Source organism: Dermacentor andersoni, chromosome 7, assembly GCF_023375885.2.
Source record: "Dermacentor andersoni chromosome 7, qqDerAnde1_hic_scaffold, whole genome shotgun sequence".
Classification (NCBI taxonomy): Eukaryota; Metazoa; Arthropoda; class Arachnida; order Ixodida; family Ixodidae; genus Dermacentor; species Dermacentor andersoni.
The window spans coordinates 83232639-83260471 of record NC_092820.1 but is presented as its reverse complement, the minus strand read 5'-3'; the positions used below and the strand labels follow the sequence as shown (position 1 = coordinate 83260471).

General features: G+C 45.3%; 1 protein-coding gene across 2 annotated transcripts in view; it reads right to left on the bottom strand.

The window, feature by feature from the left end:
* Positions 1-21876, bottom strand: part of LOC126534179 (uncharacterized) — a 33881-nt gene extending 12005 nt beyond the window's left edge. The window contains exons 1-7 of one of the 2 annotated variants that reach the window (XM_072289236.1): positions 21609-21876; positions 21378-21539; positions 21247-21296; positions 19301-19392; positions 14190-14347; positions 11180-11201; positions 9078-9278 (exon numbers count right to left, since the gene is read on the bottom strand). In XM_072289236.1, coding sequence (XP_072145337.1) covers positions 9078-9278; positions 11180-11201; positions 14190-14347; positions 19301-19392; positions 21247-21296; positions 21378-21539; positions 21609-21762 — 839 coding nt within the window. In that variant the 5' untranslated portion in view covers positions 21763-21876. Of the gene's footprint in view, positions 1-9077; positions 9279-11179; positions 11202-14189; positions 14351-19300; positions 19393-21246; positions 21297-21377; positions 21540-21608 lie in introns of both variants that reach the window. The other variant, XM_050181431.3, reaches the window with a different exon arrangement.
* Positions 21877-27833: the final 5957 nt, after the last annotated feature.

Below are 27833 nucleotides of genomic sequence, written 5' to 3'. Positions count from 1 at the left end.
TGTGCAGAGTTTTGTTCACCACAGAGACTGTGAGAGCGGTGCCATCTCTGGTTGCTTTAGATGACCTTATTGAACCAAAGAACTACTAGGGGCTGCAGCCGTCATGTTTTGCCCTTTGGCGGGGTTGTCAGGGCAAAATGAAATACTAGAGTTGTGCTTTCTGGATCAAGTCTAAAAGGCAGTCCAGTATTTGCTTTCACTCCGGCATGGAGTGAAGCCACTCGTGGAACGAATGCGGTCGCTCGTTCCGTAGGGAGGTCTTCAATTACCCGGTGCCAAATATTACCAAGGCCCGAGCACTGCCATATAAGGTGCTCCAGCTTTGCCTGTTCTACTGGGACTGGGCACCAGGGTCATGTCTCATCTGGATGTGCACATAACAATGTCTCGGGTTTTGTCTGCAGTAACTGACGCAGTGTGCCACTGCTGGCTGGCATGGGTGTGTACCTTTGTGTTCCTGCTGCTGATGTACAGTGAAATCCTAAAAATTTGAAATCTCCTAATTTGAATTGACGGATAATTTGGATTTGTCCGTTGGTCCCGGCAAAGTCTTGTATTTGAATACACAAAAACTGCCACGAATTCGAAAACTGAAAACCATGCAATGGTTATTTCAAACAAAACCTCTCACTCCCATGCAGTTCCTTTCAGACAAACACGAACCAAAGGCAACGGTTCGGTGCATCATCAGCTACCTTAATACTGCGTGCCGTAAAAATGACGAGGAAAGATGTGCAGGAAGCCAAGAGAACTGGAGCAAGCAGAGCAGTGCACACTCTCCTCCCCCCATAACGCTTAAAGGGACACTAAAGGTAAATATTAAGTCAAGCTAAAGTGATAGATTAGTGCTCGAGGATATCTAAGGCGTCAATACTATTGCAAACAGAGCCTTCGTAATCGAGAAATTGAGGTGAATGCAGGATACGATTAGAGACTTCCACGGGACATTCAAGTACTTGCCTGATGACAAAGGCACTCCTCATTTAAACTCTGTCACTAGTACTCAACCACTCGTTATAAAAAACATCATTGTGTTGCATTATAAGCCGAAAGAAAATGCTACTTGTCCAGTTCTATTTCATCTTTAGAAAAAAACAACCTCACTGACATTACCCTTGACAATGACAAGGGCAGTCGAAGGGTTTCGTTTACACTCGACTTTGCGCCGCCTACACTTCCACGTTTCAGTAGGTTCTTTGTCACATAGTACTCCACCGGTTTTGCTGGAGTGCGAAACTCGCACAAACTGCAAGTAGCAGATAATTCCACTTCCATGTGATGTCACGGGATGCCTGAACGGTCCACGTGACTTGACCAAAAGCAGCTGCAGCAGCAAATCCACCGCTTGTGTCTTGACTTGGTTTCTCCATGGCCACGCGGTTGCATTTTGTACAGAAAATCGTACCGCCACCTGTCGGGTGCCGTTTTACTCACCGTCGGCAGCAAAGCGCTGTGATGGAGTATGCAACGTCACCCCTCCCCGTTTGGGTGGCAGGAGATTTGAATTAGGATAAAAATATTCGGACCATTCAACGCAATTTTCTCGTAAACTAAGTCTTTTCTTGACACGAAACAAGTGTTGAGGTTTCTGGAATCGTATTTAAACAGCTGATGATGACCTAGTATTTGCCTTTAGCATCCCTTCAAAAGGAACAGGAAAGAGCCTCAGCTTGATCACATTACCACGCGCTCCCTTCCTAGCGCCGCAGTACGATAGCTCACCCTTGTACATTTTCCCTCGCACCCATAGCAAACAGCACGCGAGGGGCGATCTTATTGCACTTGGAGTTTATAAGGAACCTAGGCTTCTTCCAACACGTGTCGCGAGCTCATGGAGGAAACATACACAAGACTTCAATGCGAGCCCAGTGACAGTTTTAATTTTGCAAACTGTACCTCACAACTGATCAGATGCCATATTTAAAGGACTCTTTCTAGTTCCAACTAGGTTTTATTCAAATAAATTTCCAGTCCCTTTGGAGTTCGAATTATGGAGATTCTACATGCTACTTCAGAGGCTACAGAGACAATAAGTAGCAGACAAAGACAACACCGTGCAGACTGCGAAGTATGATGATGTGTGGTGTTTTATGATGCAAGGGCCAGGTATGGTCAAAGAGCGCCATGACAAATGGTAATGTTATCAATGAATTGTAGATAATGTGGACAGTGAATTCCTTATGGTAGATATGACATGGCTGCAAAAGGGCCTGAGACCTGTCGTTGTAAACGGTGTACAATATATAGGTACTAAAATAATGACACTGCCTAGTTAGTGATGTGGGCTATGGCAATTGGGTTTCGTTAAAAACATGATACAATGAAACATAACAGTGATACTAGAACCTCAAGAAAGCCATTGATTACAAGGGCTGTTAATTGTGTGCTAAAAATTACCTGGCCAAATGATTTCCGGAGTGTCTATTTCAGCTGAAAACTATTTTCAGGTTCAAAAGGTGTTCATTGCTAAGAAAAAATGCCGGGTGAAGAGGTATATTTTCGGGATATGCAGAAGGGAAATACGTTTTCCTCTCTGCCTCTATTGCAGGGCATTGAATAAGAACATGGAGGACTGCGAGATTATTGCCGCACTTGCTGCAAGCCGGAGGATCCTTCCCAGTCAAGAGGTAAGACTGAGTACCGTAAGTACACATTGTAAAGTACTAGTAGTCACCCTTGAGAAGATGACCATGCCTGCCGTGAGATCCAGCCGATGCCGCAGTAAATTAGCTCGGAGCAGGAGGAATTACTGAAGCCTTTTCTTTTTCTTCTTATTTACAACTTTAATGGTGAAGTGTACAATAAAAATGCTATGGTGGGGTCAAAATACATCTTTCGCCACCAAGATCATGCTCAAAATGGAAGAATTGTCGTAAACCAAGTTTATCTCAACACTACGAAATAAACCTTGATGATGATGATGATATGTGGTGTTTAATGGCGCAAGGGCCAGGTGTGGCCAAAGAGCGCCATGACAAGTGGTGATGTTGACGATGTATTATGAAGATGTGACTTGGCTGTAAAGTGGCCTAAAAATAGTTGCTGTAAAGTGCATAAAATCTACGTGATATAAAATTATGGCCATGATTAATGACGAATACTATGAACATTAAAATCCATCGTAAAAGAATGACATAGAATTGAAAGTATATGAGATGGTTAAAATAGCTGGAGCACTGTTGCCTCGCAGGAGCCCTTGAAACACAAGGGCCTAGAGGCACGTGCTATACGAAAGAACTATCACAGCGCCATCCTCTGAAGAGAGGAGGCGCTATGAACATGTGGGGCTAACAACATGCAATACAACATCTTTCAGATAACTTAAAAGTGCATTGGTGTCAAATAGCGGTTCTGGGCCGAGTAACATTAATGGATGAAGGGGAATGTGCTGCCGATACGCTAAGGGAAAATGTCTCTTTCTCTCAGATTCGGCTTCCCGACACTCCAGGAGGACGTGGAGTACGGTCAGCCTCTCCCCGCATCTACCACAGGCTGGAGGCTCACTTCCGGTTAGTAGAAAATTATGTGTGCCAAACGTGTGCCCTATTCTGAGACGACAGAATAGGACATCTGTTCGGCGCGATTTTGTAGTAGAGGGCCAGAATCCTAACTGTGGTTTTATCAGGTGGAGCTTATTATCTGTTTCCGCGTCCCACATGCGTTGCCAGTGGTCTCGCAATCTCCTTCGCAAGAAAGGCCTCAGATCTGTGACAGGCACCTCAGCGGTAGGGTTAACGGCTTGCGATGCTATAGACGTGGCCATCTCGTCCGCCAGAACGTTGCCTTCAATTCCCCTGTGGCCAGGTACCCAGCATATTATGATATGCTGCTTAGATGAGTACGCTTTACACAAGACGGAATAGAGCTCATTAAATACGGGATTTTTATGTTTGCTGATTGTGGTTAAGGCCTTCACGACGCTTAGGGAGTCTGTATAGATCGCTGCTTTTGGAAGTTTCGATTTTCTTATATGCTTCACAGCAGAGAGTAATGCGTAGGCCTCGGCCGTAAATATGCTTGTTTCCGGATGAAGTACGTTGGATTCCGAGAAGGATGGGCCGACGGCTGCATAGGATACCCCGGAATTTGATTTCGAAGCGTCTGTGTAGAACTCTGCACAGGAATGCTTGTGCTGGAGTTCGAGGAAGTGCATTTTGATTTCGGCCTCAGGAGCGTGCTTTGTAACTTGAATAAAAGATGTGTCGCATTGTACCAGCTGCCACTCCCAAGGAGGTAGCAGCTTCGCTGGATGCAATAGGCGAAGCCCGAGGAGTGGAACATGCATTTCTTCACTAAGCTCCCTCACTCGAAGCGAGAAAGGCTTTCTTACAGAAGGACGATTATGGAATAGTGTAGTGCAGGTCATATCGTTAACAGTGTTAAAACATGGATGTTGATGATTGGAGTGTATTTTTATGAAATATGTAAAGGTGATGTAAGTTCTCTGTAGATGGAGCGACCATTCATTTGATTCCGCGTATAAGCTTTCAATCGGGCTTGTTCTGAAAGCACCAGTGGCTAAGCGGATACCTAGATTGTGGACAGGATCTAGGATCTTTAGTGCGCTCGGAGCGGCTGAGTTATATACGACGGCGCCATAGTCCAATCGTGATCGAATCAGGCTCCTATAAACGTTCATCAAACACTTCCTGTCGCTACCCCATGTTGAGTGGGATAGAATTTTAAGTAGGTTCATTGTCCTTAGACATTTTTCTTTAATATATTTAATGTGCTGTATAAAAGTAAGCTTGGAGTCTAGTATAATACCTAGAAATTTGTGTTCTTTGTCGATAGGTATTTGATGTCCACAGACTTGAACACAAGGATCTGGAACCAGGCCTTTCTTTCTAGTAAAAAGAACGCAGGAACTTTTGTGGGGGTTGATTTTGAATCCGTTTTCGTCTGTCCACTTGGAAACCTTGTTCAAGCCCTGCTGTACCTGTCTCTCGCATACTGTGAGGTTGCAGGATTTGAAGCCTATTTGTATATCGTCTACGTATACGGAATAAAAGATGGCCGGTGGCAGTGAGGCACGTAGTGTGTTCATCTTAACGATAAAGAGAGTGCAACTCAGCACGCCTCCCTGGGGTACACCAGTTTCCTGCGTAAAAGGACGTGAGAGTGCATTACCAACTTTTACTCGGAAGGTACGATTTGACAAATAGCTTTCAATAGTGTTCAGCATATTTCCACGGATGCCCATTCCCGACAAGTCACGCAAGATCCCGTAACGCCATGCTGTGTCATACGCCTTCTCCATGTCGAGGAATATTGATAGGAAAAACTGTTTATGAACAAATGCATCGCGGATATTTCCTTCAATGCGCACAAGGTGATCGGCAGTCGATCGTCCTTCTCTGAATCCACACTGATTGGGATCGAGCATATTGGCGAGTTCTAGGAAGTGTATAAGTCTGCGATTAATCATTTTTTCGAAAAGCTTACAGAGACAATTTGTAAGAGCTATCGGTCGGTAACTTGCCGCCAAGGAAGGGTCTTTACCCTGCTTAAGAACAGGGACCACAATCGCTTCTTTCCATGAGGGTGGGAGGTATCCCGCAGCCCACATAGTGTTGAAAAGTGTGAGAAGTGTAAGTTGTGTGTCAGCATGTAAGTTTCTGATCATGTCATACATGACTCTGTCAGGTCCCGGTGCAGTGCTTTTGCATGTGTTCAATGCAGCTCTCAACTCGGCGACACTAAAGGGCTGGTTATACGGTTCATTCTCTCTGGATTTTCGTAAGAGTGGCTTGCGTTCTTCTATTTCTTTAAGTTTCAAAAAGGATTGGGAATAGTGAATTGAGCTCGACACGTGCTCAAAGTGCTCCCCAAGTGAGTTCGCCTGGTCTTGTAGGGTATCGCCTTCTGTGTTTACCAAAGGGAGTGCATGTGCTTGTCGCCCTCTTATCCTATTGACCCTGTTCCAGGCTTTCGCCTCATCTCTGAACGAGTTTATACTCGATAGAAACTTCTGCCAACTTTCTCGTCTGGCCTGTCGGCGGGTTCGCCTGCCTTCGGATTTTACTTTTTTAAAGTTGACTAGATTCTCTGCAGTGGGAGAAGCGCGTAGCAACCCCCACGCCCTGTTCTGTTTTTTACGAGCCATCCTACAATCGTTGTTCCACCATGGGACACGTCGTTTGCAGGCCAAGCCCTTTGCTTCTGATATGCATTTAAATGCGACATCTATTATGAATGCTGTAAAAAACTCGACTGCAGCGTCAATTCCTAACGAAGACAGGTCAGCCCATGAGATACTAGTTAGAGATCGAAATTTCTCCCAATCAGCTGTCTCAATCTTCCACCTAGGAGCGTATGGTGGATACTCGTTTTCTATAGGTGATCTTAGCAGTATAGGGAAGTGGTCGCTGCCGTAAGGGTTGTCGGCAACTTCCCATTTAAGTTCAGGCAGTACAGACGGGGAGACTATGCTAAGATCTATTGAGGAATAGGTTCTGTTTGCGAGAGAATAGTATGTCGCTTCCTTCTTATTCAGAAGACAAGCACCAGAAGAGAAAAGGAACTGTTCAACGAGACGACCTCGCGCGTCTGTACGAGAGTCGCCCCACAGGCAGCTGTGCGCATTGAAGTCGCCAAGAACAACATAAGGTTCTGGCAATTCGTCTATAAATGACTGAAATTCATGTTTGTTTAATTTGTAGTGTGGGGGTACGTAAAGCGAGCAAATGGTGACGAGTTTATTAAGGAAAACAGCTCGAACCGCCACTGCCTCAAGGGCCGTTCGTAGCTGTAAACGTTGGCACGCTACGCTTTTTTGAATTATAATTGCGACACCGCCCGATGATGCGACAGCATCATCGCGATCTTTCCGAAAAGTAACATATTGTCGAAGAAAGTTTGTGTATTTTGATTTTAAGTGTGTTTCCTGTAAACACAGCACTTTTGGATTATGTTTGTGGATGAGTTCTTGCAAATCATCAAGGTTTGTAAGGAGACCTCTAATGTTCCATTGAATGATTTGTGTATCCATATTTAAAATAAATTGGTGCTGTGTTTACGGAAACGGACGGGATGCCTTAGATTACAGAACCCTTTCGAGGCCCTGTAATAGGGGTTTTGTTCTTTCTGGAGCGTTCGAGGGAGCCTCGCCGCTCCTTAGGCGCTTGGTGCGCCTTGAGGATGGGTGTAGTGTCCATTGCCTCTTGTGAGGCGCCGGACACGTGCTCTTGCGAGCGGGAAGATTTCAGAGGGAGTCCCGCCTTGGAGGGCAAGACCCCTGCGCCCACCAGCCCGGAGGTCGATGGGGCTCCCAGAGGGATTTGGCTACGCCGGCCGTTGGCTGCGCAGGAAGGAACCTCCGAAGTTGAGGCAGCCTCGGCTGCGCCCTCCTTCGGGGTCGATGGTTTCTTCTCCTCGGTTGACGGAGCAGCGCTAGCTGCAACCGTCGCGGGGGCAGATGGCGTGACTGCCGACTCACTGCTTGTGGGTCGGACAGCCGCCGGAGGCCGTTGTGACGCTGCCCCCTGACGCGCCACTTCGGCAAAGGTGGTCTTAGGAAGGTATGAAACCCGCCTGCGTGCCTCTTTGTATGATATGTTTTCCTTTACTTTGATTGTGACTATTTCTTTTTCTTTCTTCCAAGACGGGCATGACCGCGAGTATGCGGCATGCTCGCCATCACAGTTCACGCAGTGTGGAGCGTTTTCGCATGTTTCAGAGGCATGATCGCGAGAACTACATTTTGCACATGTCTGCCGGCCTCTGCAGTTCTGGGAACTGTGACCGAAACGCTGGCATTTGAAGCAGCGGAGAGGATTTGGAACATACGGCCTGACCCGTAACATTACGTAGCCGGCCTCGAGTGTCTCAGGCAGAATGCTTGAGGAGAAAGTCAGTACAAGGTGCTTGGTTTTTATCTCCTTCCCGTCGCGCCTTAGCATGATTCTTTTAACATTGATCACGTTTTGCTCACTCCAGCCTTCCAACAGTTCGGCTTCTGTGAGCTCCATCATATCATCGTCAGAAACAACACCACGGCTGGTGTTCATAGTTCGGTGTGGGGTTACTGTTACTGGGATTTCCCCAAATGACTCAACTTTAGGAAGATTTTCAAACTGTTTTGGATCGCGGAGTTCCAAAAGGAGATCGCCGCTAGCCATTTTGGATGCTTTATAGCCTGTACCAAGAGTTTCAGTGAGATACTTAGATACCAGGAAAGGAGAAATCATTCTCATGGTCTTTTCAGGTTTGCTTGAATGAATTACATGGAATCGGGGGAAGTTTTGCGATTTCTTTCCAAGAAATTGGAAAATATCTTCGGTGCGCCCTCGTTTTTGAGGGCGATCAGGTAGTCGAGGGAAAGAAGTGGCCATTAGGAGTATGGTGTTTTCGGCAGGGATGGCCGCCGCCCACCATGGAGCCCAACCAGGGGACGACACAGGACGGAAATATTCAGTTCTGCGCACGCCAGCGGTACAACCCCGCTATAACCGAATACATATACCCAAGAGTGGATATAGTGCACAAGGTTAACCCTCGCTGCCTACGAAGTCGGAAGTAACACGAAAATAAAGAGAGGACAGGAAAGATTAAAAGTGAGAAAAAGACGAAGGTTGGAGGGAGAGAGAGAGACAGGAAAAGGCAACTACCGATTTCCCCCGGGTGGGTCAGTCCGGGGGTGCCGTCTATGTGAAGCCGAGGCCGAAGAGGTGTGTTGCCTCCGCCGGGGGGCCTTAAAGGTCCAAACACCCAGCTTCGGCTCAACCCCCAGGATCCCCTTTTCCCCAGACACGGCTAAGCCGCGCACGGCTACACGCGGGAGGGTCCAACCCTCGTGTGCTCGGGTCCGTGGTGTCGCAACACACCAAACGCCTGCTGACGCAGACGCCCCTGCGGGGGAAATAAACCTTAACAGTTTTCTCCGAAAAAGGAAGCTGGGCAGTTACAAAAAAAATACATTTGTCCTGGTGTGGAGATGAAACCTGGGAAGAAAGCCTATCTGGAGCAATCGCTCTACCATTGCAGCTAACCAGGAGGCTAGCAGATTTTTCTCCAGAGAACTCGGAAATTAAAGAGCACTACCCGGCACACACCGTTCCCTTCCAGTGGTCTCTTACCTGGCGGGTGACAACACGTCAATGTCCTGTGTTGCGGCCACCAAGATGCTGTCGTCACCCATTAACCACTGGTCGTAATCATCTTCATCTTCAACAGCATCAGCCACCGGTTCCACTGCTACTGTCGCCTCCGCAACGTTGTTGATGGGATCCTTCTGGGATGCCATATCCTCTTCCACTTTCGCAGCAATGCTATCCAGGCTAAAAGGACACAAATCAATAATGACACTTCTTTAATAAAAGTGGCATAACACCAACAGGAAACAGACAAACAACATCAACAGTAAACCATATCAAGCAGGAAAAAAGGATGCAACAACAGAGAAAAAAGCTACTATTCTGCCATTTGATAAAACCTAAACCAACACATCCACAACAGCTAAAAAGAAAAAAATCCAGCGCTTGTACAGAGCTCAATGAGTGTATTACAGTAACTCAAGCACTAGGGTAGGTCATGTAATGAGCATATAGGGTCCTTCGTTTTTGGGTTAGATACGTATAATATATATTTTCAATTTAGGGGATAAAAATTGGTCGTTATTTTCACATGACAATGCACTTGTATGCAAGTCATGTGACGAACTCATTTCTGCAAATCCAAGTTGGCAGGCATTATTTATAGTTTTAAAGGAAACTACATAAACAAAAACAACAAAATGAGTCATGCTTGGCAATCCCTTCTTTACTTTGTTCTCTGCACTTTATTATTTAACATATGGTAGTGCGCATGGGCACCTTTCGCAAGAGGCGTTCCGCTTTTCCTTGTCTTACAAGCCCTTCTCGACGCACACATTATCAGATGCATTTTGAGCATTTGTGTGTGCATTCTAGACAGCTGTTGGGCCTTTTGTCCTTGCCTGTTGTCATCCAGTTTTTACTGCTTTGCAACTTTTGCTCTTGCCACAAAACTAATGGAACGCCAAATAGGCTGCATCTTCCAACCCTCTTTGAGCATAATGTAGTCGATTAAACGTCCTTCCAATGTCGCAGTTACCGCTTCCAATGCAATGCGTAAGCATTTAGCGCTACGCAGCAATGCGCTGCATCAGCATTTCCCCGAGACACGGCAAAGATAGTTTGACGAAAGCATTGAATGGCGAGTATGTTATGTGGCGAGCATCGCTAAACCATCACAGGGAAACCATCATATGTCAAATCCTGCGAGTGACACTAACAGTGAAGTGCACTAACTCAAGGTAACACTAAATTTTCCTGTCCAACAGGAGTATACAAGAGTGACAAGCAGACAGCAGCCATTTTAAGTCTTGTTCCAATTCTGGCAAAGCCGTCAAAGAAGACAGCTTCACGAAGCCAGCCTGGAATACGGAAACCATGCAGGCTACTTTGCTGTCCAAATGAGATGGTGACTGAGCAGGTAGTGTGGAAACTTAACAGGAAGGTCGTCTGCACACAAGAAAATGTAGTCATGCTTCCCTATGAGCTTAATACAAGCCATATTTTGTTTTTCATAAGGTCATACATGCACAGCTCTAAAATGCAGCTATTATATGTGCCTTTTTTAACTTTTTCTTGTTAGCGCAAGGTGGCGTCAACATGCAGAGGCACCTTCCAGACACATTCCACTACTTGGGCTCAAAGCTGTCCTACTAGCTGTCTACACAGAAGGTCCCCGATGCTAGCCAGAATTGGAACGCCCTAAAAGATCGCCTGGAGAGACGCTTCTTTGTCCTTTAACTGAAGTTCATAGCCTGCTCGGTATCAAAACTCAAGGCTTTGATAGGTTTTGCATTGTACCTCATTTTGCAAAGCAACCTTTCACTCCCGGCAGTTACAAGGGGATTTGCACGCTTCTCACTACCTTCAAGAAACACATGGAATTCACAGCGCCACAATATGTTTAAGACAACAAGTGCTCACAGTACATCGCATTTCATTCGTTGGCAACTGTACAAGTAATCAGTTTCGCTGGCATACCAACATAACTTCGACACACAAGACAAGGTGCCTCAGTTTCGCATTACGACAACACAAGTGCACAGCTAGTTGTTAGCACTGCTTAAAACCACGAACTTGAACTACAGGAGGGGACAAATAACAACTAGATTGTAATGTCTAAAAATGAACTGAACGTTCACACTCACAGTGATTTGCTGTTTGCAGCATCTGCAACGTAGAAAACCAAGAACAAAATTTATCAACATGTGCATCATTTTAGAGATGCTAATAGATTCAGGTAAAGCTAGGCCGGCAGATTACACTTGTTATACAGCAAATATCGTAAGTCACTTTTAATGCATGAAGAAGCTTGATATGCATGGAACGAGCAGATGGCGATGACACCACGTGACGTGAATCATGGCATCAAACGGCCAAACTCACAGTTAGCAATTTGAACAACACTGAGATGGCGCTCAAAGCTGATAAAGAAAAAAAAACCTAGTCATTAGCGGCTGCTTTAACTTTTGCACATCACGCAGCAACATAAGTGAATATTTCTAATCATAAAGGTGAAAACTGCAGTGCACAAACCAGCAGTTGTTTTTGATCGCCACATGAAAGGAAAGCCTCAACCCAGATGTATTTGCTACTGCAGATTCTGTAACTGTGTCCGGGAGAGACCTGGTGCCACCGCTTAAGTAATCTGAATTTGCAGGGCATCTAATATGTCCTCTTGTATGAGTAATTTGCACATCCTGAATGATTTCATGTTCTCTTTCTTCCGAGTAGTTATTACTTGCTGCCCTTTGCATGCCTCGCCCTACTACAAATTAACTACACAGACCTAAACCTTGATTTAATGAAGTCGGTAAAATTAGCGATTTGCTTTGTTAAATTGTAATTTCATTGCCTTAAAATTCAGAATTGTGTGAAAATAAGTAGAGTTATCGACGGACATTTCTTACAAAAAAAGGGGCGACAAAATTTTCCAAATTGTCAGGCAATCAGAAAACGAAAATCTGAATGAGAAAAAATTTATTGACGATTACGATAGTCCTTAATGTGAAATTTGAGCGCAGCTATATACATGTTTTCATTTCGTGATGTACTGGCTGGCGCGGACAATCTGTCACATGCAGCACATTGCAAATGGAGCAAAGTGTAGCATGACTACCTGGCTAATGGGGGGATCGTGAGAGGCAGCCTACGGGTGATGCGTGGGTGCAATTCACAGCAGCTGCCACCGACAGACCTCTGCTCACGGGGCACTTTGTTTTCGTATATGTTGGGATCGGTGGACACGCTCACCCCGTGCCATCGATGAACAGACGACGGTGCGCTACTCTGGTGCCATCTCGTAACGATCGTCGCCGCAGAGACCATCTTGCGCGGCACTACGCTTTTCTTCTCACGTTTTTGCCATACCCTCCTTCCCTGCTTTCCACCTCATGGTTCTGCTACATTCTCCTCCTCACGCTCTCTTTACTATCGCCGCGTGTGACATCACCCCCCGCCGCTCTCTGCGTTAGTTCTTTCATCCCCCGTTGCACTCGTTCGTTCGCATAGGTCGAGTGACGCTGATGCTAAATGCAGGAACGAGCGGCTAAGAGCTGTGCTTTAAAAGTATTCATTTTGTTGAATTTGAGAGTCGACATAAAAAGATACAGTTTCATGCTGTGTCTACAACAACTTCGTTTCCACTCCGCCCCCTTGGCTGATAGAGTTGCCCCTAGTCAGACGACGCTATCATGAAAAGCGCCGGCAGCGGGGAGCGAATGCTTTGTCTGCCTCTCACTTGAACGCGTCTCTGAAACTCGAGATTATGCAACTGCCACTACCAAACAAGCAGGAAGACAGCGCACATGATGCTACGTCACCTTGGAAGGCCCACTCTTTGTACACGTAGCAGATTACCTTTAAAACAGGGCACACAAGATGCATATGCGCTAAGCCGCGCTGAAAGCCATAGGCAGCTGCGACTGCACTAGAAACGGAGACACGTGCCAACCTGGCCCCCACTCTCCCCCCTCCCTTTCCCTCGCACACGCTTGACCACGGTACCACAAGCTCGCTCCCCTACTTGTTTCTCTTTGCACATGCGGGTATATGGCACTCACGAAGCCACTATTCTTCTCGGCTTCTTTCTTTTTCTTGCCATTCCAAGCAGCCACTCGTAATTCAACCATTTGGCCATCTGCGACCACAGAAGTTTCGGTTTAATGTCTCGGATTTCTTTGCAACGGCAGTAAAATCTCGTTCATTTGAAATCATGTATAAACACACTTCTTTATATTGAGGTTTTACATACATGGTATTCTATGTACAAGAAGTTATAAAAAGCTAAACACTTTGTTATATTCATTATATCGATGATTAACTGCATAAAAACAAAAAATATATAATGTCTTGCTCAAGCTAAGGGTTCATAATGGTAGCAAATTGGGCGAATTGGTACTGGCTGACCTTCGAAAAGGCACTTAAAATGAGAGATAAGGTGAAGAACAGAGACGGGACGCATGTCATAACTTGGCCACTGATCTGCATTTGCTGTTGGGCAGTGAGGTCTGATTGGTTGCCAATAAAAAAGATTTGGATGCAATGGCAGTAGAGAAGAAACAACAACAATGCATTCCTAAAATGCCAAAGCCAAGAAAGTGCAGCTTTGAGTAATTGAGGCCTTGTACTGTTATTACTGAGTGAAGAGGTAAGTAATATAAAAAAAAAAGGAAGGAAGCAACACGGAAGTGTTGTGTCAGTGTTCTTGAAAAAAAGCTTGGAGGACGTGATAGCCGTTCATCAGTACATGTCTCCAACACACTTCATTAAGTTAAAGACAACAACCCATTCACCAGGTCCCCCTAGTATCCACACCTAGCGTCCATGGCCACTAAGACAGACCTCAAACAGCTGCTGGAAAAATGATTTATGTTGGGAGTTTCTGCGTAACAGAATTTTGTTTTTTTGTATATTCAAATTCCAATCTGATGCTATCATGTCTATACTTTCCGTGTAAGTCGTGCTTTACGAATTTACTGACGCATTTTTCTTTGAGAAATTAAATTACTTTAGTAATGCCTACATGCCAACAGGAGGGCCTGCATGGTTCGGCATGATTTTTCTCTAATGGACAACGCTGCCAATGCCTACAACAAATTTTTTTGTGACACGGGCTCTTAACATTATCACATTAAAGACACACGGAGACAGCCTGACCTTTTGCCTCTACAGACACCTGAGGAATGTCAGCAGCCGTCGACGGCCCAAAGCCATTCTTCTTGGACTGCTGCACCATGTCCCACAATTCTTGCATCTGGTCCATGACTGCCTGCGCACTGGCCACGCTGGCTTTCTTCCTCGCATTTCTCTTCTTTCTTCTGGAACGGTTGGCATGACATGAGACTGTCGCACAGAGCGACCGGCATCTGCTCGCGAGGCAAAACACTGATTTCTCATCATTGGCTTGGCCCCTGTTGTGCAATGACTGAAGAGGAGAACAGCAAGTGGCCTCTCAGCAACTTCAGTGGTACTAGCTGATCAACAGTGAAAAATTCAATAAAGCCCCTACAGACCTTTTCAATCTTTACAAACATAGGCTTCAGGTGCTTTCCTGTTTCATCCACTGACATAGCCTGACAGATTTACCAGGCAAAAAAGACAAGGCTGAGTAGCCGGAGCAAGTTAGAACAGAAGTCCACAGATCTTCAACACTTTTTCCCTGTACATGACCACAATTTTACAAGTTTGGCAAAAGTTACACAAAAAATTATAAGTATTAAACTTGAGCCATTATACGCGTTTCTCTTATCTGAAAATATATATAGTAAAAAAAAAAGACTTTCCATACATGAAAAAACATTTAAAAAAAGGGGGAGGGAGTACACCAAGTGTCGACGCTGAAGATGACCAAGTAGACGTACACCATGGTTCAACTGATTCAATCATTAAATTTTGATTATCTCTATTCTGTCTCTTTCTCGTGTTCCTTCCACTCATTTCGTTATGTTAAGGGCCGTTTTTTTTTTCCCCCAACAAGATAGCTAGATCCCAGATATTGAAGCCTGTGTGAAGTCAGCAAAGACCGTCTCTTTAGAAACATACTTTTTGTTCTGGCGTAGCAGACTGATAAGGCATGTGACCGTAGGTTTCTCGGGGCCACACGCTTACTGCTGTTACCATGCACATGAAAGTAACAGTACTCCATTTAATACTTAGCAGGCACTGGTGTGAAAGCGACGCAAGCAGTGCAGTAAACAATAAAACAAAATTATCAGCATCAATTCCTGTTATTGAAGGACAGTGGGCACATTGTTCTAGAAAAACTGGCCACCCTGTATACACAATGCCTCATGACCTTGAGCGTACCGGAATCTTGGAAGAATGCTAACATAATCCTAATCCATAAGAAAGGGGACGCCAAAGACTTGAAAAATTATAGACCGATCAGCTTACTATCCATTGCCTACAAAGTATTTACTAAGGTAATCACAAATAGAATCAGGAACACTTTAGACTTCTGTCAACCAAAGGATCAGGCAGGATTCCATAAAGGCTACTCAACAATAGACCATATTCACACTATCAATCAGGTGATAGAGAAATGTGCGGAATGTAACCAACCCTTATATATAGATTTCATTGATTACGAAAAAGCGTTTGATTCAGTCGAAACCTCAGCAGTCATGGAGGCATTACGGAACCAGGGTGTAGATGAGCCATATGTAAAAATACTGAAAGATACCTATAGCGGCTCCACAGTCACCACAGTCCTCCATAAAGAAAGCAACAAAATCCCAATAAAGAAAGGCGTCAGACAGGGAGATACGGTCTCTCCAATGCTATTCACAGCATGTTTACAGTAGGTATTCAGAGACCTGGAGTGGGAAGAATTGTGGATAAAAGTTGATGGAGAATACCTTAGCAACTTGCGATTCGGTGATGATATTGCCTTGCTTAGTAACTCAGGGGACCAATTGCAATGCATGCTTACTGACCTGGAGAAGCAAAGCAGAAGGGTTGGTCTAAAAATTAATCTGCAGAAAGCTAAAGTAATGTTTAACAGTCTCGGAAGAGAACAGCAGTTTGCAATAGGTAGCGAGGCACTGGAAGTGGTAAGGGAATACATCTACTTAGGGCAGGTAGTGATGGCGGATCCGGATCATGAGATGGAAATAATCAGAAGAATAAGAATGGGCTGGGGTGCATTTGGCAGGCATTCTCAGATCATGAACAGCAGGTTGCCATATCCCTCAAGAGAAAAGTGTACAATAGCTGTGTCTTACCAGTACTCACCTACAGGGCAGAAACCTGGAGGTTTACGAAAAGGGTTCTACTTAAATTTAGGATAACGCAACGAGCTATGGAAAGAAGAATGATGGGTATAACGTTAAGGGATAAGAAAAGAGCAGATTGGGTGAGGGAACAAACGCGAGTTAATGACATCTTAGTTGAAATCAAGAAAAAGAAATGGGCATGGGCAGGACATGTAATGAGGAGGGAAGATAACTGATGGTCATTAAGGGTTACGGACTGGATTCCAAGGGAAGGGAAGCGTAGCAGGGGGCGGCAGAAAGTTAGGTGGGCGGATGAGATTAAGAAGTTTGCAGGGACGACATGGCCACAATTAGTACATGACCGGGGTAGTTGGAGAAGCATGGGAGAGGCCTTTGCCCTACAGTGGGCGTAACCAGGCTGATGATGATGATGAAAAACTACTAATGTGATTGAGAGTTTTTCTATGCGTCGTAAAACATTTTCACTGGAATTATGCAAGCAACATTGTGCACCATCTGGAATGACGACTGAACTTTAACCATTTGTCAGATTTGTTGAATTTTGGCAGTTAGGGAGTGTGGAGAAATAAAACAGACTGGAGGTATTGTAGAAATTAGCCTCCAGTGTTCCTATCACTCCTTCAGTAAAGAAATGCAATATTATCACTCGGTCAAATCATCTTTAAATGACAGGAGTAGTGAAGACATAAAAGCTTCTCTCAGGTTGTCAATCTTCCAATGCATAGCCTGTTACAACAATGTCTCAAACAAGAGTAGATGATCATGAGTGTGTTATTTTGATAATTGTGTTCAGATAATATCAAGTGAAACTTTATTTTCCCCACCAAGAATAGTTTTTATCCATCAGCGCTTTGACAGCGTATGTACAAATTATTATGAGCAATCTTTTTCGTCGTGTGGTGTTTTCATTCATGCAATAGCAAGCAGTCGATTTCAGACCGACCTTCGACTGAAGCATGACTAGCTGTCTAATCTCTTACATCTTGAACACCGTCTGTGCAAGTGCACTTATTCATTACTGTTCAAGATTGTGCAACACACCACATTACTGTACAGCACTGTACTTGAGACCAACCGCCTTGCTTGCACAGAAAAGCTGATAAAACGCAATAATCAAGTGCGAGGAGGCTTCTGCTCATTCCTTGATGTGATAACCGTTGCTTCGTGAGCCTCAAGACTGCAGCAAAAAACAAGCCAGGTGCCTGCTGTAATGAGTAAAAACAAATGCTTCTTGTACAATAAGAACTCACCCGTTTTTGGAAAGCTAATGCTTTCATGCAGAGCATGGGTACCATTATGGCTAGTATTGACGCCAACAAATCTTGAGAATACATTTTTTTCCTTGGTCTGATTTACAAAACTTGAAAACTAGAAACCAAGTGCATATTTGAATATTAAAGTGTTTGTTTTCACTCTCAGTACTTATAATAAAAATAGCACATTATTACTTTCTCTCGTGTTCCTTAAAGGGCCCCTCACCAGGTCTGGCCATGTTGAGGTGACAAGTGCAGAGCATACAATGCACACTAACGATCGTGTTTGCAAAGAATTACATTGCTAAGCACCGCGTAAATGTCTGAAATTTCAATCCGAACAGCGTTTTCCCTTACCCTCGTGGCGACCGCACTCCAAGCCGGACAGTGACGTAGTCACGTCCCTGCACCTATGTAGTCGTGTCCGCAGCGTGACGTCGCTTGTAGTGACACGACTTCGAGAATTATTCAAGGCAACATCTGTTATTTGTGTAATCTGTTGCTTGAATTGACAAATTGAAGTTTAGAGAAATAATAAAACACACAAACAGAATGTCTGCGTGTGTTTTGTTTTACTTCGCACCGAAGCAAGAGAGATGCGCTTCCGCTTCGTCTGCTTATTCCTACGGTCGTCACGTGCAGTGCAGTCACGTGCGCAGGTACCGAAACTATGCCATTTTATACCCTATTCCAGCGCGTGATCATGCTCCGCAATCCGCTTGTTCTGCCTCAGTATTCATTAGCACTGAATTAATCATGCGCTGCACAAAATGAGATATCACAACAGCTTGTGCACAACACCGTCAGCGGAAGTGCGCAGAGCCACAAAAAAAAAAAAAAAAATGCGAGGAAAAACAAAATGAAGGCGGGGCCCGTGACGTATGCGTCATGCGATCCTCGAGGTCCGGTATGGGAGGACACAGGGAAGGAATTTCGCTTGTGGAGGCTAGACGAGGTCGTTGGAGAGAGTGTCTCGCTATGCAGTGGAGCTCGCCTTCTGAAATCATGGGTTCGCAGCATTGAAATATTTCTATCTCTGCTATTAATGAGCCGATTTGAGAAATGCTGGCAGCAGAACGCTCCCTAGAGGACACGTAACAACTTCCAGCGTATAATCAAAATTTGCTATGGGGTCTGGTGAGGGCCCCTGTAAAGTGCTTTTTTAAAGTTTCAGATAAGAATTCTCAGCAAATGTCTAAGCAATTATTACTGCTATAAATCCATTCCAAACACCAGTGATCAGGCTATAAATTTATTTATTGCAGTATATGTTGCGACTACTATGTCTTGAAACAATATATTACAATAAAACCACTGAAACTGAGGATGTTTCTAGTGGTAACAAAAGAGTTAAGTTGAATTGCTCAATTACATCATTTAAACATCATGTACCCTTGTCACGAGAGCAGTATCAAACAAATGACATTGCAGCTGAGCTTATCAGCTTATAAAGGTCACTCGCTGTCATCAAAAAGTCACCAGATCTACACAATGTGAGGTACTTGTAATGTGAAGCACTCAATAAGAAATAAGTTGTAAAAAGAAGTAGCTGGAATTTCTAGCAAGCCCAAATGGGCTTTTATTAGTTTGATAGTGAAACTGTTTCACGATCACTTAGACTGCTCATGACACAGAAGTAGTATTATAAGCTCAACTGTCACCCCTGTGATGTTTGAATTTATAATACCAGCATTTGCAGGCACATCCTAACGTCCACCAAACCCAATGCTATAATCATGCTAGCAAACCACCAAATAATGCAAAAGTGAAGCAAACTCACCTTGGTGTGGTAGCACCTCCTACGGTTGAAGTCTTGACATAGCTTGCACTAATTATGCTGAATGCCGACGGTATTGGTTTGGTATCTTGAGGCTGAAATGTGAGAGTTATCATGAAGACCAGCAAGGAACAGCCAACTAAGGTTGCGTTTGCAAGGTCATTCACACATCATCAAAACAGTTCCTTGAGAGAGTTCAATATTAGGAGAAAATGACATGGGCAAGCCATGTGAATCCAAGCAGCGTGCTCGTGCCTCACGGTATTCGTGTCTTGTGGATGCATCGGAACAATGCTCTGGGTAACAAAGCCATTTTCCGCCCTTTCTACCGAAAAGACTCCGTTGCTTGGAGAGAGGTCACTTGCAGGCAACGATTTTCAGTACTGCTAAGGACAATTAAGCCGCACTAACAAATAACAAAGTTGCAGTTTTTCCAAAAAGTACAAAACTGTGAAAGAGCAGTAGTATGACATAAAGACTTGCAATGCTTTATGAAATATCAGCTGCACCATGCAACAACCTGCACATCACTGTCCGTCTAAAGTTAGGCTTTGTAGTATAAAGCGCACCAATTTACCATCTACAGCCGACTGCAAGGTCAAGTCCTGTAACCTCCATACGTCTATAGGACGGGCCAGTCGTAGAGCTTTGCGTCAGCCTCGGTCACTTCAGACTTCTGCAATGGTGTAAACCACCCACTACGAGATGGTCCTCCTTATTCTTCTTACCTGCTGCAAAGCAAGGGTCCCGACTTTGGCAGCCTTGATGCCTTTAGGTAGCATACAAGGCTTTATTGATTAGTTGCGGGCTACCAAGTTTGGTACCAGGCAACTAGCAACCAGGAGTGTTAGAAAATGCCGCGGCTGTGAGTGGCGCTTGCTAACACTCCCAAGCTAAGATGTAGGACACAGGCACAAATTCCCAAGAAATTTTTTAGGAGGGAACCCACCACCATAGCCGGATGGTATGGTAGAGCATTGCATGCGTAATATGTGGCTTCGACTCCCATCGGGACAAGTTCTTTTTTTCACCCACTTTCATTTCCTTTTTTTTTATTATTTCTACATTTCAATTAAAAAATAACAGCCAATTTCATCTACGCTCGTTTTCCTTCTTGCGAGTGTGTTACCCAAATGTATGCACCAATACAGCAACCATGTTTTGGCCACCTGTGGACAACATTAAAGTCTTCTGCGGCTTCCTATCTTTTCCTTCACTATGTGATGTTGGCATTGCTCACCTCAGTACTGGGTCCAGACAATCTTGCGCATCACAGCATAGAAGTTGCACTGTGAGGCATTGCGAGTCTCAAATTTGCACATTGTGGGTTTACCCAGATCGGCCCTTATACCCCGAATATTTACATCCGAATATTTACATCGGCAGCATACGGCATTATGTTTATAAATCATCAAGCGTGCGACGTTTATGGTACATGTTAGAAAAATATATGCACCTACGAGGACAATGCCTTCAGTGAAGTAGCAAAAGTCCACATGTTACTTTGCTGCACAGGATGTGGTTAGCTGAATACGTAAAAAGCCATGAATATTCACTGCTGCTTTAGCGATTCGTTGGTCTCGGCATTTGTTTTACGGTATGTTACACAGAACATCAAAAACAAAATTAGCATTGACATTCACCAATACGGTATTCACTTCCTTAATGTATCCAATATTGTGACATCTTCTTCGATCGCCTGATGTTTGACTTTTTCCTGCGTTTTGCCATAGCCTATGCATCGTTTCCGTTACTCTATGACAACAGAAAAACGCATTTCCTGGTGGCGCGGTTAGTTTCGGCGTCAGCTTTCAGTTGTGGTTTAAAACCAGCTGAGGTGCATGGCGACCTTCGCGCGGAGCGGGAAGGTCTCTGTAACAGTTATAGCCGCAGTAGCAACGCTGGTCCCTAAAATTCGGCTACCTCTCTATTACACAAATTTTGCTTACCTTTGTCCGGAACATCTTGACCAAGCTTTCGACGTCCGATCCGCCGGGCGCTGCGCATACACGATGCCAAGAGGATGTCAGTTAAAACTTAAAGGAATCAAAAGAAAAGCGGCCACTCGAAAACACGTTACCAGAAACAAGCCTGCTGCGCGGCGAACTGCAGTCCCAAATGACATCGCTGTTTACGACGTCTTGGGAACAGAGGAACTCGTCGACGACCAAGTTGTTGAGATCCACTGGAGCATGGTTGTACGTTTCATCGTGGAGATCTCGCGGACTGCTTTCGGCGGAACCTGAAGGCATATGAAATAGTTTATAAGCAAGTGCATAATATCTGAAGCGCCAGCGTTTCAATGCCTTACTATTCGGCGTCGAGCGTCCAAGTTTATTCGGAGTCGACCTGGCCTTCCCGCTGCGTCGCTTGGGTGTAGTGAAAGAGGTCGACGCCGCCTTAGCTGGCGAGCTTCTCGGCTTTTTCATCTTGAAGCATTCAGTTATTTGCTTGTCCGACGACATGACAGGGACTCGAAAGCGCTACGCAAACTACGGGACCCATATGACCGATGCAGCGGCGGCACTCAAAACATTTTTGCCACTTTCCGCCATATGCAAGTATGCATTGTCGATGCCGATGCCGCCAATGCGAACCACACATCCGAGCACTGAGTTTCCGATTCTCTTCATAAGTTCTGATTTTCGCTACCGATCGAGCACGTTTGTTAGCATCAAGTACGTGACGGTTATCTGACTGTCGCAAAGAAAATGAACCATGCAAGTTAATTTGCTGGAGCATGCAATAGCTGTTCTCGGAAAAATCACGTGCGTGAGAACTTTTGCGGTCATAAATGAGCGCAGGTCGGTGGGCGCCGCCGTATGTCGGTTGCACTCATGGTTGCACTCAAATAAAAATTTATGTGCATCGTGAAAGCCACACACCTTCATTTTGCACGTAAACTCTGTCTGAAGACCGTGATCTGAACAGCATATACACTCTACACTCTTAGAAAAATTTACACCCTTTGGGGCTTACCTTGTCCCACAATGATAATAATCACCATCTGTCTTGCCCGCGTTTCCTTTTTTTAACGCTGCGAGCCTGGTACTTTCCAGTCACGAACGGCATGCGCGTTATCAGTGTGACGCAGCATTCTCGACAGGAAAGTAATGAGCGCTGAGTTTTCAAGAAAGGATCGAAACAGCAGGGCAAATGACGATTATCGTTGTGGGACAAATATACACCCCAAAGGGTGCAACCGTTTAAGAGTGTAAGAACAGTTTACACCCTTTGGAGTGTATATTTGCCACATGTGCACAACGATAATCGTCATCTTGCCCGCACTTACTTTCCTGAAAACGCTGCGGTCGTTACTTTCCTGTCGAGAATGCTCTGTCACGCTGATAACGCGTGCCGTTCGTTACTGGAATGTACCGGGCTCGCAGCGTTAAAGAAAGGAAACGCGTCAAGGCAGATGACGATTATTGTTGTGGCAGATATATACCCCAAAGGGAGCAAACATTTTTTTACACTCTTAAAACGTGTGCACCCTTTGGGGTGTATATTTGTCCCACAACAATAATCGTCATCTGGCTGGCTTGCGTTTCCTTTCCTGAAAACTCGGCGCTCGCTACTTTCCTGTCGAGAATGCTGCGTCACACTGATAACGCGCATGCCGTTCGTGACTGGGAAGTACCGGGCTCGCAGCGTTAAAGGAAGGAAACGCGGGCAAGACAGATGACGATTATTGTTGTGGGACAAGATAAACCCCAAAGGGTGTAAATTTTTCTAACACTCTTAGAAAAATTTACACCCTTTGGGGCGTATCTTGTCCCACAACGATAATCGTCATCCGTGCTGCCCGCGTTTCCTTTCTTTAACGCTGCGAGCCCGGTACTTTCCAGTCACGAACGGCATGCGCCTTATCAGTGTGACGTAGCGTTCTCGACAGGAAAGTAGCGAGCGCCGAGTTTTCAGGAAAGGAAACGCAAGCAAGGCAGATGACGATTATTGTTGCGGGACAAATATACACCCCAAAGGGTGCAACCGTTTTAAGAGTGAAGAGTGTAGAGTGTAAGAGTGTAAAACAAATTACACCCTTTACGTTGTATCTTGCCACACAACGATAAACGTCATCTGCCATGTCCGCATTTCTTTTCTTTAACGCTGCGAGCTCGGTACTTCCCAGTAACGAACGGCATGCGCATTATCAGCATGACATAGCATTCCCGACAGGAAAGTAGCGGGCGCGGCGTTTCAAGAAAGGAAACGCAAGCAAGGCAGATGACGATTATCGTTGTGTGCTCATAACACGGCAGCCGACGCCTACTGAGCTTTTCTCGAGATTGTTTTTCGAGGAAGTCCGGACGTGTTACCACCACGGCAATGACGAACGGAGTGTTTGTTAGCATCAAGGCAATCGCATTGGCGTGTTCATCGTTGTACAAGCACACAAAGTCTTCGTAGCACGCAGTGGGCTCTATACGGCCCAATATTGCTCATCAATTATGAGGCCTTCTTCAGTTGTCAAAACATGACCGCACAAACCAGCGTGAAATAACGAAACAAAAGTAATAATCAATGAACGTACATTGCGCGCTCTTCCATTTGTCAAAATTTTCGCACAACCTAGCTGTGGAAGTTGTTACCTGTCCTCTAAGGAGTGTTCTGCCGCAATAATTTTGTTTTAATTATTTCATTAATAGCATATATAGATACGTTCGAAGTGCCGCGAAGCCATCATTTCAGTAGGCGAGAGCACTCTACACTCTTAGGCAAAGTTACACCCTTTGGCTTGCCCCTTCTGCCACACAACAATAATCGTTATCTGCCTTGATGCGTTTCCTTTCTTTAACGCTGCGAGCCCGGTACTTTCCAGTAACGAACGGCACGCGCGTTATCAGCATAGAACCACCCTTTGCAGTGCCGCTTCTGATAACGCGCGTACCGTTCGTTACTGGAAAGTTCCGGGCTCGCAGCGTTAAAGAAAGGAAATGCATCAAGGCAGATAACGATTATTGTTGTGTGGCAGAAGGGGCAAGCCAAAGGGTGTAACTTTGCCTAAGAGTGTAAGAAAAGTTTACACCCCTTGGGGTATATATTTGCCACACAACAATCGTCATCTGCAGATGATGAGTTTTGTTGTGGAACAGATACACCCCAAAGGGTGTAATGTTGTATAAGAGTGTGTCTTGCCCGCACTTACTTTCCTGAAAACGCTGCGCTCGATTACTTTCCTGTCGAGAATGCTCTGTCACACTGATAACGCGCATGCCGTTCATTGAATGGGAAGTACCGGGCTCGCATCGTTAAAGAAAGGAAATGCGGGCAACGCAGATGACGATTGTCGTTGTGTGGCAAAAGGGTGTAATTTTGCTTAAAGGGACACTATTAAAAAAAGGTTACCAGAAAGTCAAGTTAAAGTGATAAAGCAATGCTCTAGAACGTCTAAGGCGTCAATATAATCGCGAACAGAGCTTTAGTAACCGAGAAGTTGAGGTAAATGCACGACACGATTCGAGACCCCCCAGCGACATTCCGGTACTAGCCCGATGACGAAAGCACTCCTCATCATAATTTGTCACTAGTACTCAACTACTCGTATTAAAGAGATAATTTCATTAGATTATAAAACGGAAGAAAATGCTACTTGTCTACTTCTATTCGATTCTAAGAAAAAAAAACATTTTGACGTTACCCTTGAGTAGTATGGGGGATCGAAAGGTTTCTTTTTCGCTCGACTATGCGCGCTCGACTATGCGCCGCGCGCGCTTTGGAGTTTCAGTTGTTTCTTTATCGCGTCGTGCTGCGGTGGTCCTGCTGGCTCACGAAACTTGCATTTGGAACAAGCAGCGAGAATGCCACGTCCATGTGATGTCGTGGGATGCGCGAACGGTCCGCGGAACTTGGCCAAGGGCAGATGCAGCGACGAATCCAACGTTACTTATCACTGTGTGTCGAGTGAACCTCTCCGTTCGAAGTGGTTAAGTGCCGTACCTCTGCCACAGTGCGCTGGCAAAGAGCCGAAAAATAACGTAGTGTGCTCGCTGCACTTTCATCCAGAAGATTACGAGTTCAACGCCGACTTACTGAAGTCGCGTGAAGTGCCTTTCAAAGCAGGCCGTCCTCGTAGTAGTACGCAACGACGCCGGCAGCGCGAGCCCTCAACAGCAGGTCACAGTGCTTAAATCGCTGAACTCGAGCCCAGCATCGCGAGCTAATATGTCGTTGTCAGGGTCATCCATTGCAACGAGCGTCGAAGGTGGCGTCATAAAATAAAGAACCAGCTTATCGTCGTGCGCTTTCCCTTCCGCTAGCAACATAGTTCCGCTTTCGCGCTGCTGTCGGCTCTGTCTTGGCCCTGTTTCTGGCCGCGCGTTTGCGTTTTGTGCAGAAAAGCCGTAGCGCCGTCTGCGGGAGCTGTTTTACTCACCGACGGCGCAACGTCACTATGAGACCATGACGTCAATACTCCTCGATCGCAGGGCGGGTGATTTGAGCTTCGCTAGAGGTACGCGGACGCTTCAGAACGCATTTTCTCTTAAAATAAGTCTCTTCTTCTCACGAAAAAAACGTTTCGAGGTTTCTGGGATGGTATTTCAACAGTCCACGTTGACTTAATATTAACCTTTAGTGTCCCTTTACGCACTCTTAAGTATCACCGCCAACGTAGACACTCTCTCCATTTGCCCCTTCTAGCGCCTCGAGCGCGGCCAGTCAAGCGGCAATTTTGTGTGTATTCGCGGGCTCATTTCACGCTCGGAAAAATACTTTCGTCTATTACGTATTGAGCAACAGAAAGCTGTATTGAGAGTTTTTAATAATGCGCTACAATTTTCCCTTTGACACTTTTCATCTAATTACAATATTTGAGAAAGTATTTATTAAGTAATATGTCACCCATGAAGCCATCCTTAGCATGTTAGAAGCCGTCGGACTTGGTGGTAAGATGTATATGTGGGTGTGCAACTACTTACAGAGGAGACCATTCTACGTGCACACAGAAAATGGCCCGACATCCGAGCATTACGGTAGCCGAGGAGTCCCTCAAGGAGGAGTGCTTAGCCCGACTCTTTTCAATCTCACCATCAGTGGATTAGTTTACAACCTGCCAAGCACGGTAGGACTTTCCATCTATGCGGACGACATCTGCATTTGGGCATCAGGTGTGACACGACTTCAGCTTCGCGCTCGGCTTCAGAAGGCAGCCACAATGATATCTTGCTACCTTCGTGAACAAGGACTTGAAATTTCGTGCGGAAAGTGCGCAATGGTGGCATTCACGAGGAAGCCAATGTCTGGTTACGGCGTATCTATTAACGGACAACTTATACCATACAGCAGAAGTCACAGATTCTTGGGAGTCGTAATTGACAGAGACCTGTCTTGGACTCCGCACGTCAATTACGTGAAAAAGCGGCTGTCTGCTATCTGTCACCTGTTCAGGTTCCTTGAAGGAAAAAGTTGGGGAGTATCTATACAGGCTATGTTACAGCTTTACACCATGTAATTACGCAGAATGCCAAAAATAATCTGAGTATCTCCAAGCGACGGCAAACAACATTACCTTGGTTCTGTCCAGCTACGTGGCATTTGCATATATATAAATCTTGATGCATGATTGGTTGGGACACCCTAATGCGAGAGTAAGAAGCCTTCGATGCTAACGTAGCTCTCACGCGAGTTCTAGATTATGACATCTGCAGCGGTAAAATAAGTATTTTGTCAAATGCCACTAGTGAAATAAGGCAATGGGCGATAATGCGATGGCGCTTCTGCTCAAGAGTTTTTCTGCAGGCTCGAGGGGCAGGGTTAGAGTTACTGTATATGTTACCGTAGGTCGGTAGCACATACAGTAACTCTAGGCAGGGTGCCTGAACGCCTTTTAAATGAGTGGAAGTGAATGTGAGTGCACTCGTGAGTGAGTGTGCTGCCCTCTGATGCTCACAATTCGTGTATATTCAGACCGAAGCTTCCAGTTTAGCACCTATTACATCTGTAGTGCGAGAAGGCAGTGTTTTTGGCCCGGGTTTACTTTTAATATAGATAGTAGATTTGTCTTCCCGATTACGTGGTAACATATCCGTCTAGTCGCTGACGATAGCGCTTGAAATCACGGTACTGCGTGCGCGTAGTACCATGTATGCGCGTGCGCAGTACCGTGGCCCCAACGCTTGCGTTCCACTTGGATTTTATGCGGAACCTCACGGCGACACCGACGGCAACGGAGGAAATTCGCCTGGGGTGTCCATATCGCAATAACAAGTGCTTGCTTTTGGCATCGATCCCTGTATGGAATTTCACCCTGTCAACTATTATCCTGTACGACACCACCACGAGGTCGAGTGTATCTACGTGGATTTCGTTGAACCTCGTGTCTATTATTCCAACTTAATAATAAACTAGTTAATATTGCAACATTAATAACTAGAAGCACTGTGGTGAAATCCACCCAGTAGTCGTCACAGCGAGTGCCTCTGATCTGCTGTAAAAGGGGGGACAACTCCTACATGACATCGTAGACGTGATGGCTTCGATAGTAAGCGTAGAGGTATATAGCGTAGAGGTGCATTGCGTGCAACACTTCGGGGGA